Source organism: Corythoichthys intestinalis, chromosome 7 (genome assembly GCF_030265065.1).
Source record: "Corythoichthys intestinalis isolate RoL2023-P3 chromosome 7, ASM3026506v1, whole genome shotgun sequence".
NCBI lineage: Eukaryota > Metazoa > Chordata > Actinopteri > Syngnathiformes > Syngnathidae > Corythoichthys > Corythoichthys intestinalis.
The window spans coordinates 26,688,463-26,707,254 of record NC_080401.1 but is presented as its reverse complement, the minus strand read 5'-3'; the positions used below and the strand labels follow the sequence as shown (position 1 = coordinate 26,707,254).

Here is an 18,792-nt window from a genome sequence, read left to right as displayed (position 1 = left end):
ATAAAGTGCTTCTGCACTTGTAAATAGTACAAAATACTTACGGATATAACAAATTACTACTGACTTCCTCTTCATTTCTCTTGTGCAAAGTGGTGGTTATTAATAGAGAAATGCTTTGAATCCGAAATAGCCAAAGTGCACATACAAGTTAGGGGCGCAAGCAATCAATTTCGTGACAATACGATAATAACCATTCCTTGGACAATGATGCAATATTTGCCAATTTTGCAAAGTCCAACATAATTTTATTTTATTTTGTTCAAGGGCCCTGGATCGATTTGTTACGATATTATTTACACATTTTGACAAAATCAGTTACATTCATTTAAAACAATTTTAAAAAATACAACAGCAATTTTGATATTTTTGACAATTTGGTTGCTGAACTATTTATTTATTTTATTTTATTTTTTTTTATCAATCAAAAATATCGATATAAAAAAACAAGCAGGCGAGGAACAAGGATGGGTGGGCCCAAGTGCGGTGAAGAAGCGAGGCAAGGCAGACGGGCGTTGGTGCAAATTGTTTAATTAATACAGAGACAAACAAAAGACAGGAGATCCAAAAATACAAAAACCAAACAAAAAGGCAGGGAAACAAAATCAATTTACCATGACAAAACAAGCATGAGTGAGGGCACAGGAAACATGCATGTACATGACAATGATGCAACAAGACTGAAAAGAACTGAGGAGTATAAATACACAAACATGGGGTAACAAAACAAGATTAAGCCTGAACAATATTGGAAAAAACTATTATTGGGTTGCGATATATTGTGATATTATATTGCAATATTGAAACTAAAATAATTTTCACCAGATAACTTTCTTAGCTGTGTTTGGGATAGGCCTAAACGATATTAGAAAAAAATTAACATTACGATATACTGTATATTGCCTATAGACCCTACCCACGTGACGTCACAACTCCGCCCTCCTGACTGGTGCCGCCCAATTGTCCGTCAACACATCGTGTTTACCTGTTACGGCTACCTACTTTCCTCCTATTTACGGCGTGTTTTTCTGCTCGTTAACATTAATAATCAAAATGGTGAAGGCGTGTGTGGCGGTCGTTTGCAATAACAGAGAAGATAGACGGAGAGACTTGAAGTTCTACCGGATTCCGAGAGACCCGGAGAGGAGAGAGCGAGATGGGCTGCTGCAATTCGACGAGAAAACTGGGCTCCAAACGATTACCACAGATTATGTAGTAGTCATTATATATCTGGTAAGATGCATTTAATATATATTTAGAGGGTTTTGGGCTGACAACCACAATTAAGATCATTGCTAGGCTAATCGCCGACAACATACACGTGTGTATGTAGTGAGAGTGCTATCGCTAAACCATATAAACATTAACAGCCCTAGCTCTATTGACAAATGACATGAAATACATTAGACTTGACGGTGGATGTTAGCAAGAACAAAAGATTTTGAATTGAAAATTTCGTAACTCACCTTTCCAAGCACAAGATAGATTCCTGCCGAATTTTCGTGGACGAGGACCTGTTTCACCCAACCAGCAACGAAGTATTTATAAGCCTCCAAGCTCTTAAAGTTTTTCAAACTTTCGTGAGAATAGGCTGATTTTGTGTGGACAAGATAGTTGTACAGTTCAGGGTAGCTAGCAGATGTCAGGCAAAGACAGCGCAGACAGCGGGTCGAAAAACATCGATTTAGGCATCAAATATGGATCTGGCGAATGGATAAACTGAAGCTTTTCCACATAACGCCTTTTATGCAACGCATCCAGTGAGTTTAAAGCATCCGAAAGCACCGGGTCTTCCATGAAATGCATTATAAATTGCTCGATCAATTGAGACCATTGATAATACAGACACAAAATGACGGACAAGGGGGCGGGACAATACAGCGATCACGTGATTTTGTGACGTCGGTGGGTAGGGTCTATACTCCACTAACTATTTGCATTGGCTGCACTGGTGCGCATAACTTTTTTCTGAAAGTGTACCATCACAAATGCAGGCGCACAACATTTTTCATTGCATCACCTTTAACACCATATTTTTAATTACAGTCATTCATCTTCTGAACCGCTTATCCTCAAGAGGGTCGCGGGGGTGCTGGCGCCTATCACAGCTAACTCCAAGCAGAGGGCGGGGTACACCCTGAACTAGTTGCCAGCCAATCACAGGGCAGAGGGAGAGCGAGCGAGAGGCAGGAACCCAGAGAAAACCCAGGCAGGCACCGGAAGAATATGCATTCTCCAAACAGGAAGGTTGGACCCGGGATTTAACCCACAATCCCAGAGGTGGACGTGCTAACCACTCTGCAGCCTTCATAATGTGAGTTATTTTTAAACAAGAACAACATAGAAAAATGCTTGTCTTTATTAAATGCTTCATTGAGTGAGTCCACTAAAATTCACTCACGCTGCCGAGACCAGCCTCTTACTTGCACAATGAGTTGCCACAGCACACTACCGCTAGTGTGTAACAAGCTATAAGATGATTAACACATTTGTGCCTTTGATCATAGAGCTACCAAGCCTCCTCTGCCACATCAAAGCTACAAACCTGTCAATCATCGTTAAATTCAAGTACCAACCGGGAGCTGCACTGGTGAGGAGGGAAGGTGTGAGAGGCTGTGGCGCGGTACTAGCATGAAGCAGAAAAACAAGGTTGCGCATTGGCGATGTTCAAATGATATATCGTTCAGGCCAAGACGAGATACAGCTGTTGAGCACGGGAGATCGAGGGGAAGCTGACTGGCCAGACACACAAGGATCAGGCAACAACAGATGAGATTAATTTGTGATCGCAAGGACAGCACAGTGAAGAAAAAAATCAAAAATCAACCCAACATGAAACAATACAGGGGCAATATCAAGAATGAAACTAAACAAAAACACACTAAACAAATCCAAACAGTGACAAGATTGATGAAATTGTTCCACCCCTCGTACATTTGTACATGCATGAACAAATATACATAGAGCTTTGACTTTGTGTAATGTTTTGAGAGTCCGTGTTATTTTTTTTCAAGTAAGCAGTTATTATAAACCACTGATTAATAACACTACGAATAACTAATCTATTCACCCTTGTTTTGACTTCAAATTTGACCTTTAAATTCTTTCTTTTTATTGATCTCATATTATTAGAATTTGTACACTGAAGTTATAAAAAAAAAAACATGCATTTTATATTCATGGCAGTCAATAAATCGCAGTAGATGTATAGATGCTAGTGCTCAGTCACTGGTTTATCAATATAGGATTATCGCTGAAAATAGAAAATAAATAGAAAATATTGCTATTAAAAATTGCTATGTAGATGATAGTGCTCAGCACGCGATCCGTCAATACTTAATTGTCATATTAACGCTGCAAACGCAAATGTTTTTTTTAGTGCTGGCCTTCGAAACACAATCATTACTACATCCACCAGGAGCGCATACCTCATAGTTTAACATATTGTATGTAATTTTTTTTTTTTTTTTTTTTTTAAACAGTAAATGGCAAGGATTTATTTAGGGGTCATATTAATATTATTACCAATATTATTATATTAGATGTTATTAGTAGTAGTAGTAGTAGGATCATTGCTGGTATTGTTATGATTATTACTATTGCAAAATGAGAATTTGAACAATTATAACAAATTCCAAACTCCCTTTATGCAGTGATGCATGTGCTTATGCAATACACATTGTGCCAGGATGTCTCCAGGTCTTCCACTCACTACAGGGCCAGGGAACCACACTAACCTTAGGGAAAGCATGTAGCACTCACACTAAAAGCAAACCTTGACAGTAGTCAAATGTAGCCAAGTGTTGTAAGAATTGCCATGCGTTACTAAAGTTTCCATTTCCTGCCTGTATATTGATCAATCAATGGACAGCAGTGTCTTGCACTACCCTTTTGGTACAGTACCATTGTAGCAAATACTGTACCTCAAAGAAAATACAGTGGTGCCTCTAGTCTACAGTGCCTTGCAAAAGTATTCGGCCCCTTGAATCTTGCAACCTTTCGCCACATTGCAGGCTTCAAACATAAAGATATGAAATTTAATTTTTTTTGTCAAGAATCAACAACAAGTGGGACACAATCGTGAAGTGGAACAACATTTATTGGATAATTTAAACTTTTTTAACAAATAAAAAACTGAAAAGTGGGGCGCGCAATATTATTCGGCCCCTTTACTTTCAGTGCAGCAAACTCACTCCAGAAGTTCAGTGAGGATCTCTGAATGATCCAGTGTTGTCCTAAATGACCGATGATGATAAATACAGGCATGAAAATGGGTCGGGGGTTAAAAAGGTGAGAAGGGTGTGGAGGAAATATGTTCCAGTACACTGTACACCCCAACAAAATATTGAGTTCTGTCAACCCACACTGTGTTTCAGCAGTGCCGTGCAGAGACCGGTGGAGGGGCGTGTGCTCGTAGATCAAAAGGGGCACATGAACAAGTATTTCATACACCTTAAAACAACATAACTTCAATTTTAACCAGCTTTAGATAATAATTCGCTGCGACTGTGACATACTTTAATTAACTTCAAAAAACAAAGTTACTTCTATCAAAAACAAAGTTGGTTCAATCAAAATACAGTATATACTTTTAATCCCCAAAAAGTCACTTCAATAAAAAAAAATTGTTTTTGATTGCAAAAATAAATTTGAGACAAAATAAGCATTTGAAAACTATTTTTCTTGATTGAAACAAATTTTTCCATTGAAGTAATGTTTTGCGTTTGGGCCACATTTTGGCTAGGACATTTGTGTCTTTATTATTCAATCAAATAAGTTGCTTCAAACAAAAAAAATATATAAAAAGAAAAACTTTGCACATGTGTCAATCACCGTTTACCAAAGCCTGAGAGGGTTTGAGTAGACTCACTATGAAGCATTTAATAAAGCCAAGCATTTTCTTACTAATTTATTCTTGTTTAAAAATAATTCTGTGGGGCAGTAACATGTTTAAAACTTATCATAATTCTTACATTTTGAAGTGCGTGAAAACCATTTATAAATGATACTTTGGCGAAAAAAGTGAAAAAAAACATGTCTTATATATATGTATCTTTTTTCCAATGTAAAATCTGAATAAATGCATTGAACAAACACAAAAAAATTGGGGGGGGCGCTACTTCGCGGTTTTCACTTATTGCGGCGGGTTCTGGTCCCCATTAACCGCGAAAAACGAGGGATCCCTGTATTTCTGAAAAGCTTTACGAAGCAGGACTCATTCCCACCACTCGTCGGCCCGGTGTTGTGCCGACACCGGCCGTCAGCTCAAGTCTCAGCCGAAAATAACGCGTCTCAGGCGGACGACGGGAGCGATGCGAGGAGCCCCCCCATCCGAGAGCATGCCGCTTAATTTGACTCAACAGTGTGTTTCTTCGTTTATATTACCGCTAAATACACAAGCTTGACGCCAATTTAACGGGAGCTATTTTTTTTCATGGGAGATTTGGCTAGCTCTGGCAGTGTTCAACGCAAGCTGCAACGAATGGCAGTAACTTTTTTATATCGCAAAATGTGAAAACGATTGAAACCATTACTCACCGAATTCAATCTGCTGGCAAATACAGGCAAGTGTGTATGCTGCGCTCTGGTCTGCCCCGGTGTGGATAAGGCCTGCTTTTTGTTTTCGCAGCTTTGCAATGCAACCAAAGGCTCTCCGAGCACTCCATGTTCACGTAAGGAGTGCGCGCGTTTGGGATAATGGAACGCAGCTTGGGCTGATGATTGGTTCTCGTCAGCGAAGCATCTAGAAGGATTTGCTGACTGTCCAAGTGTCTCTTTTTTAAATAACCGATTTCTTAAAGAGCATACGACACCAGAAAAAAAGTCTTAAATGGCATTATTATGTGAATTAGAATCATATTTTGAGACGATTCGACTATATACAACAATTTAGCAAAGCGCAGATGACGAGAAATTAGTCTTTTAATCTGCCGGTTAGCCACGCCTACAATTATAGGGCTTTAGCGTCCCCAACAGGTGGATGACGTCAGCGGTAGACTAGGCTCATCGGTTTTACTATTCAGCCCATTGAGGGGGAATTGTTCAGAACGAGGAAAACGAGACGAAGAGAGCTGCAAAATGTCATTGTTTCAGTCTCTCTACTCCCAATATTTTTACAGGATATTCTTTTTATCCAAGTATTTTCCCCAATAGCTATATAAATGGCTTGAGAAGGACCAGTCAGCCCGTCGAGGGGGAACTATTCACAATGAGGAAAACGCGACGAAGAGAGCGGCAAAATGTCATTGTTTCTGTCTCTTTACTTCAATATTTTTACAGGATTTTCTTTTTACCCAAGTACTTTCCCCAATTGCTAAATAAATGGCATGGTCATGACAAATAACTTGTGCTAAATGGAATATAAAATAATAAAAATCCATTTATTCAAGACGACATGGCAAAATTACTCCATAATGGTCAAAACAGTCGACTTTACCTTTACTGTCACACCTGCCGAACGATATTTTATGACACCTAAATCGGACATATGTCATTTCCCTTCCCCGGCTTCGGAGAATGTAAACAGACCAGAAGGAGTGACAGCTAGCTGACATGCTAACCCGAACCGAGGGATGTTTCAAAGTCTTCGAAGTGGAAAATCACACATAACTAGCCTGGATTATTTGACATGACGACCCGGTTGTCGAGTTTCTTTGTGGATCGGCAAACCGCCCGGCGGAGAGCAATTTACAGTTCGTTCCCTGGAGGAGGGTGGCTGGAATTGTTGTGTAGCTAACGTGCTAACAGCTAACTGCTAATGAGCGTGAGGATAGCTTTTTACATGCCTATCAATGATCAAACGTAAGTAGTCCTTTATTTAAAGGAATTTTATAGTGTTTACTTTGTAATCACTGTATTCGTATTTGACATAATACAAACAAGATGTTTACTCACTTCCTTGTAAGTCCAATGGTCCCACAGTAAATATCCACGGTGAATGGGAACCTTTTGAAACTCCAAAAAGGCGCATACGCCTCTCCCGCATACAGAATGATTTTTCTGCAGCCGTTTGGCTGGCGTGATGCAAAAAATAAAAGTATTAATCCGCAAAATCAGCTGAATCCTTCGTCCTCATACACAACAGTACACTGTAGCGTGAAGAGGACGTCTTCTACCGTACACGTCACAGCGCCCTCCTCCTCAATGCGAGACCGAAGCCGGAAGTCACTCATTTTCCTGGCGCGGGATTCAAAAAACTAAATAAATATAGCAATCGCTTCCACACACATCCAAGCGGTCCATATCATTCAGGAGCATAAAATACCGCGTGTATTATGAAATAAACATGCTTTTTCGTGTCACAAGCACTTTAAGTGCTCAGTTTACGTACTAAGTTAATCACATGATGATAATAATAATAATAATTCAATAAAACCTCCCGACCCCCCCCTCCCAAAAAGAATTTCTCCTCGGATCTACGCAATTCACGTAGGTCGCCCTTTTTGACTTCAAAACGGCGAATTTCGCCGAAAGGTGAGAGATTTTCATGCCTGTAAATAGAATCCACCTTTGTGTAATCAAGTCTCCGTATAAATGCACCTGCTCTGTGATAGTCTCAGGGTTCTGTTTAAAGTGCAGAGAGCATTATGAAAACCAAGGAACACACCAGGCAGGTCCGAGATACTGTTGTGGAGAAGTTTAAAGCCGGATTTGGATACAAAAAGATTTCCCAAGCTTTAAACATCTCAAGGAGCACTGTGCAAGCCATCATATTGAAATGGAAGGAGCATCAGACCACTGCAAATCTACCAAGACCCGGCCGTCCTTCCAAACTTTCTTCTCAAACAAGGAGAAAACTGATCAGAGATGCAGCTAAGAGGCCCATGATCACTCTGGATGAACTGCAGAGATCTACAGCTGAGGTGGGAGAGTCTGTCCATAGGACAACAATCAGTCGTACACTGCACAAATCTGGCCTTTATGGAAGAGTGGCAAGAAGAAAGCCATTTCTCAAAGATATCCATAAAAAGTCTCGTTTAAAGTTTGCCACAAGCCACCTGGGAGACACACCAAACATGTGGAAGAAGGTGCTCTGGTCAGATGAAACCAAAATTGAACTTTTTGGCCACAATGCAAAACGATATGTTTGGCGTAAAAGCAACACAGCTCATCACCCTGAACACACCATCCCCGCTGTCAAACATGGTGGTGGCAGCATCATGGTTTGGGCCTGCTTTTCTTCAGCAGGGACAGGGAAGATGGTTAAAATTGACGGGAAGATGGATGCAGCCAAATACAGGAACATTCTGGAAGAAAACCTGTTGGTATCTGCACAAGACCTGAGACTGGGACGGAGATTTATCTTCCAACAGGACAATGATCCAAAACATAAAGCCAAATCTACAATGGAATGGTTCAAAAATAAACGTATCCAGGTGCTAGAATGGCCAAGTCAAAGTCCAGACCTGAATCCAATCGAGAATCTGTGGAAAGAGCTGAAGACTGCTGTTCACAAACACTCTCCATCCAACCTCACTGAACTCGAGCTGTTTTGCAAGGAAGAATGGGCAAGAATGTCAGTCTCTCGATGTGCAAAACTGATAGAAACATACCCCAAGCGACTTGCAGCTGTAATTGGAGCAAAAGGTGGCGCTACAAAGTATTAACGCAAGGGGGCCGAATAATATTGCACGCCCCACTTTTCAGTTTTTTATTTGTTAAAAAAGTTTAAATTATCCAATAAATTTTGTTCCACTTGACGATTGTGTCCCACTTGTTGTTGATTCTTGACAAAAAATTAAAATTTTATATCTTTATGTTTGAAGCCTGAAATGTGGCGAAAGGTTGCAAGGTTCAAGGGGACCGAATACTTTTGCAAGGCACTGTACATACGAAGTTAATTTGTTCGAGGACCTTGTTTGTACGTCGAAATGGTCATATGTTGAGCAGGATTTTCCCATAATAATAATAATTATTATTATAATTCCATTAATTCGTTCCACAGCCCGACAACCTACACTAAATTCTCAATAAATATTGATGTTACTATACCAAATATCAATTACAAAGAGGAAAGCAAATACAATCATGAATAAAAATGGGAATAACATAATAATAGCAATAATCTTAATCATAATACCTGTAATAATGTAACAAACAGGGTTCTAATGTGGTGAATGTGTTTGCGTGGTGTACCTGAACACATTGCGTGGCTGACTTTAGAACAAGCTTTTTTAGTTTCACTTTCACTTTGTTTACTTGCTGCGGGGGACACTAAGCACAAGTTGATGAAATAAATGACTAGAAACCTGAAGAAGCTGGCAATTTCTTTGGCGATGTTACCACAATAATAACTGCCACCTTAACTTATAAAGACTTGCGAACGGAGGAGGACCCTCATATACCGTCTATGGCTGTATTGCTGACCGAGCCATATCACAGATGCGCACCCCACGCTCATATTTTTCTATCATATCTATCTTCATGTCAGTGGTAACGGTAGGCATCACTTTTTCCTTTTTTTACCACCTGCACTAGCATTGTTGGAACCCATGTTGATTTCTCTCACAAGAACATCTGCCATGCGTCCGTCTTGTGGGAAAACAAAGAAACTGGGGTGCTGTCATGGATCGTCATATTTAGAGCATGTCGTCGAAAGTAGAAACAAATGGCGAGTCAAATTTTACGTTGGATGTCGAAAAGATCGTGTGTCGAAGCGATCGTATGTCGAGGTACTACTGTATGCCAAATAGTGATATTGTCCGGATCAGGTATTTTGGTACTCGTCCTAACTGAATCAGGTATAGAATTTCTTTTGACATTCCAATGGATAGTTAGATACCAAGATAGATAGACTGCCATAACACAGTCCACCTGCCTGTGGCTCCAGCAATCTTTCTCTAGCTTGTCCTCTCGCCTGACTGAGCTTGAATCTGTGCAACCTGACCTTACCATCGTCTCTTGTCTGTTTCAGAGCACAACTGGTTAGTACTATGGCCTCTGGTTTGCTTACCTACCACAGACAAACTGGCACGTACACATATATAGATATGCCCGAATGCTCTCCAATAAAACAGGCAGTTCATTCACTCCAACTGGCTCTTGACCTTGGCAAGTCCGTCCAGCTATTAGAACCACAGACCTTTGAGTGTTTCACAGTCTAATCTTCTGCATGAGCAACACGTTTCAGCTATACTGAGAAGGGTGATGATTATTCATTCATAATACAGTATGATGATTAATCATCATATTATTTTTAAGGAGTTAGCCTATAGTTAAAGGAGTTTAGGTCAAGGCAGAGTTTGGAATTAGGACAGCATACCAACACTCTGTAAACGTAATCAGACAAAAGGGCTAAGATTAAGCTTTAAAACCAGACTAGAAAAAGTATTGGAAAACCCAAAGAGGCAGCTGAAAGAGAGGTGCCTGGATTCACATTCTGTTGGCTATGAGCTAGCCACACACACTTAAGTGAGCCACAAACACAGGGTTCAACGACATGAAGCCAGGGGAAGAATGTGAGTTTGAGTCACTTTGTGGTGACGGAAGAGGATTCAAAAAAAAAAAAAAACTTGATTCTCTTGTGCTATTGTTAAGTATTTTGTTGTGTTTTCTACAGTCTTCTTGTTATAAATGTTAGGTTTATTGTAAAAAAAGTATTGAAAAATTCGGGTTCACCAGGTTGTTGCTGCAAAAAAGATTCAGTCTTCATTTCCTTAAAATTTTAGATTCTTTAGCATAGACTTATTGTTTACCTTCCTAACAAACAAAGGGCCTAAATTCTCTGACGTTACCGAGGAAGAAACAAAAATAAAGATTTTACAATGGGCTGCGTGTGAAGCGACGCCCTAATTGTCTCACTGACTACTCGCTCTGTAAGACCCACTAAGTAGTTTACTAAGTAGTGAGGATTATATTGAGACTGCACACAGTGACGGATCATAATTTACACATCATCTAGTCATCACCCTTAGATGTGGATATATACTTAATGTGTTATACACAAGTCATATATCTTCGAAATTATATTTAATAAAGCAGTACTATATCACCCTTGGTAACATGTAAAATACGCCTCAGCATGTGGGGATTTTGTGCATGACATGAACCTCACGTTATTTCCATGGTGGAATATTTGAGGGCAGGGATGGATAGATGCACACACTCAAAACTCAGACACCCAAGTAAAATGGCAGAGGATAAATACAGAGTATAGAAAATGTGGCATGATTTCACACAGCAGTGCACAGTTTGCTGCACAGTGAACCACATAGTTCAGTTGACAAACTGTAAACAAAGTCCTGGAAGCGCTTTGGCATATTGTTAGTAGCAGAATGTTGCAGACAAACTGAGGAAATCCTGGTGGTGAGAGCACATTATGGGCATCAACTAAAAACAGCAAACAATCTCACACTCTGGCTGGGTTACTGGGCTATTTCATGTTGGACAGCTGACTACTGCAATCCACTTCTTAAAGGTTAATACAAAATCCTCCCTTTCTCACACCTCCCTTCCGGAGACCCCAGCACACATACATACCGGTACACACAAACGCACGCACGCACTCGCATCTGGGTGAGTCATGGAGGGGCCACTCTCATTAGGCACAGGTGGCAAGAGCCTATTCTAAAGGGAGGAGGACCAGACCAACCTGCGGTTTTATACGTCAACATGTGCCCCACCCCACCATTAGAGCCATAGGGGCTGAACTTTGTGGTTAATGACTTTCCCACCCACTACACACCATCCACATATTGAAGCTGTTAACGATAAGTGGCTTTTTCAAACTTGGTAACATCCTAATGTCCCTGTTAATCTTACTTTCTACACAACAAAGCTTGGAAGGCATGAAACAGCAAATTGAGCAGTGACTCATTTTGTCAATTGAACACTTTTTAATACAACTCCAAGAAAATGGTAATAGTTCTGTGAGATGAAAATAAAAACAACCCAGTGGAAACCAAATTAGAAACAAATAACAAATTAAATCCCTATCTAATCTGATTAATCATCAGCAAAGCTAAGAAAAGACTACTTCATCCTCAGGAAAGAGACCGGGGTGCTGGAGCCTATCCCAGCCGACTATGGGCAGTTGGCAAGGTGCACCCTGAAGTGGTTGCCAGCCAATCATAGTACCAAAGACCCCAGCTAGTGGACTGTGCTTGTCTGTCTTTGTACGCCAGGAGTCTCTTTGGCTTTTTGTCCTCCTTTTATCACATTATGGCCCCAAAGAAGAAAGCTGGGTCTCCTAGCACTGCTTGTCCAGCCAAACAAAAAGCAATTACCATGGAAATGAAGCTTAACATCATAAAAAGATCAGAGAAAGGAGAGAAACTGATGAACATGGAACACACAATTCCTCAGCAATAGCCAAGTTACGCAGAAATGTGGGTTACTTCGCCAGCTCATTCATAAGTCAAGGACTGCCTTTATATTGTTATCATTATTATTATTATTATTTGCTAATCAATATTTCATCAAAGCCTCTTGCCCGTAGTTAGCTGGAATACTCTCGAGCACCCCTGCAAACCTTGTGAGGATAAGCGCTACAGAAGATGAATGAATGAATATTCCATCAATCTGTCAGTATTCTACCAACTAGTAATTTTACCATCAACAATGTTGAACTGTCACTACGACTTCCATTTATGTCACATTAATTGTTTGTATGTAATGTGCTGTTGTACTCCATTTGAGTTGTCAGAATTGGGGTACATCGACGCATCCCAGAACTGAAATTAGGGGTGCTGGGGGGCGACCACACCCAGGCCCCTAAGGGGCCTGGTTTGCGGGTGTAAAGTTTGCATGGTTGGGCAAGTGGAGCGTCAAACAGAAAGGTAAGATGATGCGCGGAGCTGTAATATAGTGACTTAGGGTCCGTTTACATGGTCACGCTTCTAGAATACGACACATTTCTTGTTACGTCTTGGTTCAGTCTCCATTCAAACAATGTCGCCATTCCGTGTGAAAACAATGTAGTAGTGCAGTTTTACAAGGTGATGCACTTCCTTGACAACAACCTCCTCCGCCCGGAAGCAGAGGCGTAGCAAGGGTCCCCGGGGGCCCCAGGCAACAAGCAACATGGGGCCCTTCGAGCGTGTGCAAGTAAGGAGGACAGTTGGACTTGGAGCAATAGCGTATTTAATAAAAGTATAATAACGCCCCGGTCTCATAAAGCGCTTTTTAAGACACTCAAAGTGCCCGGCTTCTACTACATTAGGACATAAAACTACAGTAACATAGTACACTCACCACTGTCTGGCTTCCTTTTCTCCTCTTCTGCTTTTTTTTCCTTCTTTTGTCGCTTCCAGAAGGATAACTTTGCTTCATTTTGGATATACGACAATTAAAAAATTGGTGGGGTGGAGTGTAGAGTGAGTGAAGGGGCCCCTTCAGGGAACTCTATTGAATTCAAAATCCCCCTTCACACCCATCACTGTCTACACGGTGTAGCCCCCACCTACCTCACCGAACTCCTCACACCAAATACTTCAGCCAGAACCCGGTCAGGCCAACTGCACCGTCTACTCCCGCCCAGGACTCGGCTCAAGCCTATGGGCGACAGGGCCTTTGCAGCTGCTGCTCCACGTCTATGGAACTCCCTCCTAGACCACCTCAGAGCCCCGCAGACAGTGGATGCCTTTAAAAAAGGACTAAAAACTTACCTTTTTAAAAAAGCTTACCCTGGCTAATTTTATTCATCTTATTTTATCTGATTTCTATTTGATTTTATCTGTGGTTCTGTCTATTTTTGCTTTTACTCTTTTTTTCTTAGTCTTTTTATTTTATTACATGGTAATGTGCACTTTGAGATTTGTTTTTCAAATGTAAAGTGCGTTACAAATAAAATGTATTATTATTAACTCAGACACAAGGCTTTCACTGGCACTGCCGCACTTGTCGCTGCGACAGTGCAGTAAAGCTGCGAGTGCTAAATCTGTTGGCCCTCTGGGGGCCCCTGCTGGCTGGGGGTCCTAGGCAATTGCCTGGTTTCCCTAATGGGACGCGAAGCCTCTGCCCAGAAGACAACATACCCGCCCACTCGAAGCGATGGCTTCCATGGGTTTTTTTCTTTTGCTCCAATAGGCACAAAAATGCAAACATTAAATGTACTTAAATTAAAAACAGTATAAAAACTAAATTAAAGCCAACAATCCGCCATGTTTGCTATTTTGAATGTTTAGTAGCAGCGACTGTACATGGCCAAAGTGACGTGTGCGAGTGCTGACGTCATCAGAGCGAGAGTGTTCCATTTGTATGGTCGCGGAGCAAGCCCCACAATCGAATCGTTCTGCTTTGGAGGCCGGAATCAAAAGTTTGCGTCTTCGCCTTCCATTTTCGACGTCACCATATTAAGGCGAGGCCATTCCGCAATAGAATCGTTGCGTCTTGGTGTTGCAGTATCACCATGTAAACTGCCAGCCACTTGGCCGGTTGTCTGGAGGGGCCTGCAAAACAATTCCGACTTGCACCCCAGACACACACACACATCGTGATCGTGTTGAGGGACCTGCATAAGAGTGGAGTAGTCCGCAAATAATTGTCAACTTGCACCCCCCCCCCCCCCCCACTACACATACACCCTTTCCTTGGGGGGGGTCTGTTTATCCATTAACGCACCCGGACGCAGCTCACATTTGTTCCGCCACTGGCACATACATCAGGTATATATGCACAATCTTAGAAATTATTTTTTTAAATGGTTCTGCTTTTTTTCAGTCATGCTGCTCTTCAGCACAATATAAAGCACATACTATTAAATTAATTATACACATAAAAGTTTGAAATATAAATTAAAAGCAAATTGAAAAATAAAACGAACAAACAACACACATAGACGACTTTGCCTTGGGTGTTATATTGTAGACAAATTGTTGTATAACATAAATATTCATCAAATACTGACCTGGAAGTGTCTGAAAGCAGCAGTTATCTGGGTCATGTGCAAAGTGAGACACCTGGAGGTGCATCTAGCGCTGTTAATCTTCTCCTCATCCTCCTGCTCTACTGAACTCCGGCGAGCACGCGTCACCAATAGGACCGCGCACAGGACTACCAAGACGACCCCACGAACGGACATAACACCAGACGGGTGATTACTAGTTAAATTGGAAGTGGGACGTCCGCGTGTCCAGCTCTTCTAAACTCCCGCTATTTCTTTGGACCCTCAGAAGTGACATGTGCGCGTTAGCGCCTGCCTGTGCCAACAAGCAACGAGCGAGTGAAGTGGCTCCTCGTGGACACGCCCACCATAGAGGCAAGTGCAGCCTCCAGGCGTTTAAGACTTTAAAGCGCACCTGTATGTAAAATAATCTAGTAGTAAAAACTAGTAGCAACAATAATGCAATGTAAACCTCATGTCAAATGCTGCATTTAAACATATATTAATAATATTAACATATTTACATTAGGGGTGTGACAATACATCGAAATGGCGATATATCGTGATACTTTTTATCCCAAAAGATTATCGATATACGCCTGCCAAGAATCGAGATATCGTTTTAAAAAGGTGTCAATGTCTAAAAAATAAATAAATAAAAAGGAACCAACAAGTTGCTACCAGAATTTTCCACCATAATAGTGTCTCAGTTAACTCTAATGCTGCCTTGAGGATGCTCGACACTCAATCCATTTAGACTGGGAACGTTCGTTCATTCGAAACCAGAGCATTCACAGTCATTCTGTCAGATTTTCAGGGCATTTATAGGTCACTTGCTGTTCATTTTAGGGCATTTCCAGGTCATTTCCTGTTGAGTTTAAGTCACTGCCTATTCATTTGGGTGATTCCCGGGCCACTTTCTGTTCTGTAACACAAAATGAACAGGAAATGACCCATAAAATACCCCCAAATCAACAGGAAGCAACTGAAAATCAACAGGTAAATGACCTTAAATGGCCCAAAATTACCTCATTGCCTGGCATTGGCTGCTACTGACGGCCATAGACGTTCAATCCGTTTGAAGTGGGAGGGATGGCAGCGAATGAGTTCAAATGGATTGAACGTCTACTCGTGATAAACTCATTCCAATTCACAGCAGAAGCTGGTTTTTCTGTTTATTTGTTGTTTTTAGAATATCCTAGAATGATTTCCTGACCATTGTTTCGATAATCGTATCGCCATATCGTCAGGTCATCGTTATCGTGAGCTTTGTATCGCAAACCGTATTGTATCGTGAGATACCAAGAGGTTCCCACTCCTAATCTACATGTACATGCTAGATAACTAAACGATCGATGCTAATTCGCGTCAGATACTTTCCTTTGGCTCTTTCAGTAATATATTCAGGTCTTGAGTTGAAACAGTCTAACTCGGAGGTGGGTAGTAACGCGTTACATTTACTTGAGTAACATTTTGAGAAAAATGTACTTCCAAGAGTAGTGTTACTAAGCCATACTTTTTACTTTTATTGAGTAGATTTGTGAATAAAAAACGCTACTCTTATTCTGCTACTTTGGGCTACACAAGTCGTTACATTTTTCCTACATATTACATATTAGTAGGGATGGGAATCGAAATCCGATTCCAATTCGGAACCGGTTCCGAGTGTTTCGAAGCCTCGACATCACAATGAAAAAGCCTTAACGATCCCTTTAACGATTCCTAAAGACGCGTATTGCGTCGTGACGTGTGTTGTTGTCCAGACGTATCAAACTAGCATAGCGCCAAGAACCACTCGCTCCAAAGTTTGACTACACTTCACCAGGAAAGAGTGTGAAAATGAAAGGTTAAGACGGGTAAGCACGAGCATTGCAGCCATAAACATAACAATGACAGCACGTAGGTTCAAACGCTCGAAAGTGTGTCTTCACTTCACGAGGAAAAATTACAACAAAGCGACTTGCAGTCATTGCAAGATGGAGATAACTGCATCGGGAGGGAATACGACTGCGCTGTCCTCACAGAGAGGCTAAGGCTCAGTCCTGGCTATACAGCTAGCTAAACTCCCAAATGACGACGCAGAAGACGTGGGTATAATTTGCTGACTTTATTCAACCATCACTTGAAAAGTGAAACTAAGAATAGAAATGAAACAAATCAATTTCGTCCCCAATAACAAACAGGTTTGCATCAACGTAAATCAGCGATGATTAGCTGCTAATAACAGTAATAACAAATGATTAGCATTCGTTCGCTAGCATTAGCACATCGTTCAAACCACTACACAACTGGATTTAAGTGTCCGATCGCGAGTGGAAACACAACAACAACAACACAAAAGATGATACATACAGGCGTTACCTCTGTAGATATTAACATTAACAAAGAACGTAGGCCCGTAGAAGTGTTTCCCTCTCTCACTAACTCGCTCACTCACTTGGATGCGGCATTTCTTCTTTGGGTGTAAGCGCGCTCTTCTTCACGTGAGTGCGTTCTTCTTCGCGTGAGGAAGCGCAAGGGCGCCCCCACTTGAGCGTGTAAGCGCCACAAAAACTAAAAGGCATGCATTTCAATGTAATGGTAAATAATACACGTTAACCCAGCAGTCCCCAAACTGCGGCCCGCACATTTGGTCCGGCCATTTTGATTTTTTTTTTTTTTTCTCAATCGTGTTATTTATTTCCTGGCCTTTTCCTTGACGAATTCAGAGAGGGTTATTTGGTTATTATCTATTTAATTAATAGCGTTTTTATTATTAATTATTATTATTATTATTATTATTATTATTATTATTATTATAAAGAATCCAGAAAGGGTTATTTGATTGTGGCTTTCTGAAAAACAAAATTTTTTTACATTTATGCACTTCTGCAATCGTCACACTTTTTCTGTTACAAACTGACCAGGGCCCCTCATCAGAGAAGGGAAAAGTTACAGTGCTGCTCGAAAGTTTGTGAACCCCACAGCGATGGTCAGATTTTTTGTAAAAAAAACTAAAATAACCTTATTAAATGTTAATTTATACCCAAATCCACAATACTGACATTCCAAATAATGGACTGAAACAAAAGAAATAGTTATATTGTCATTCTTTATTTAACAAAAGTGGTTGATTTAAGAAAAACTCAGATATCATGTGTGCAAAAGTATGTGAACCCCTTCAGTTAATAGGATATTGCGCCTCCTTTTGCAGAGATTACCTCAACCAAACGGTTTCTGTAGTGACTAATCAGCCTCTCACATCTACTTTGGGGGATTTTTGCCCATTCTTCCTTGCAGAACGCAGTCAGTTGAGAGAGGTTTGATGGGCGTCTGGCATGAACTGCTCGCTTCAGGTCCCGCCACAGCATTTCAATGGGATTTAGGTCAGGACTTTGACTGGGCCAGTCCAGAACACGAATCTTCTTCTTTTTCAGCCATTCCTTGGTTGTATTGCTGGAATGCTTTGGATCATTATCATGTTGCATGATCCACCTTCTGCCAAGCTTTAACTTCAAAACAGATGGCGTCAGGTTATGTTCTAGGATTTGACAATATTCCTCAGAATTCATGATTCCCTGGACTATGTGGAGTTGTCCAGGTCCTGAGGATGAAAAGCAAGCCCAGATCTTGACATTCCCACCTCCATGCTTCACTGTTGGGAGAAGGTTCTTTTGGTGGTATGCAGTGTTGACTTTTCGCCAGACATGGCGGTTTTGGTTGTGACCAAACAGTTCAATTTTGCATCTACATCAGTTGATGAAAACTCTTTTTAATTTAGTCTCGACAACACAACTGTTAAAAAAACAAAAAAAAACTACTGAATTGATTGATTAGGAAATCCGGTTGAAATAATAGAAAATTCCAAAATGTTGAGGGGGTTCACAAACTTTTGAGCAGCACTGTATGTGGCCCTCACAGGAAAAAGTTTGGGGACCCCTGCTTTAACACATATTGCCAAAGGCAGAACAACAACCTATCTGCCAATATATACC

At 40.9% G+C, this 18,792-nt stretch overlaps 1 protein-coding gene across 2 annotated transcripts in view; it reads right to left on the bottom strand.

The window, feature by feature from the left end:
- anos1b (anosmin 1b) overlaps positions 1 to 15,141 on the bottom strand; it is a 71,183-nt gene extending 56,042 nt beyond the window's left edge. For both annotated transcript variants that reach the window (XM_057842173.1, XM_057842174.1), the window contains exon 1: positions 14,843 to 15,141. In XM_057842173.1, coding sequence (XP_057698156.1) covers positions 14,843 to 15,016 — 174 coding nt within the window. In that variant the 5' untranslated portion in view covers positions 15,017 to 15,141. The remainder of the gene's footprint in view (positions 1 to 14,842) is intronic.
- Between the last annotated feature and the right edge of the window lie 3,651 nt (positions 15,142 to 18,792).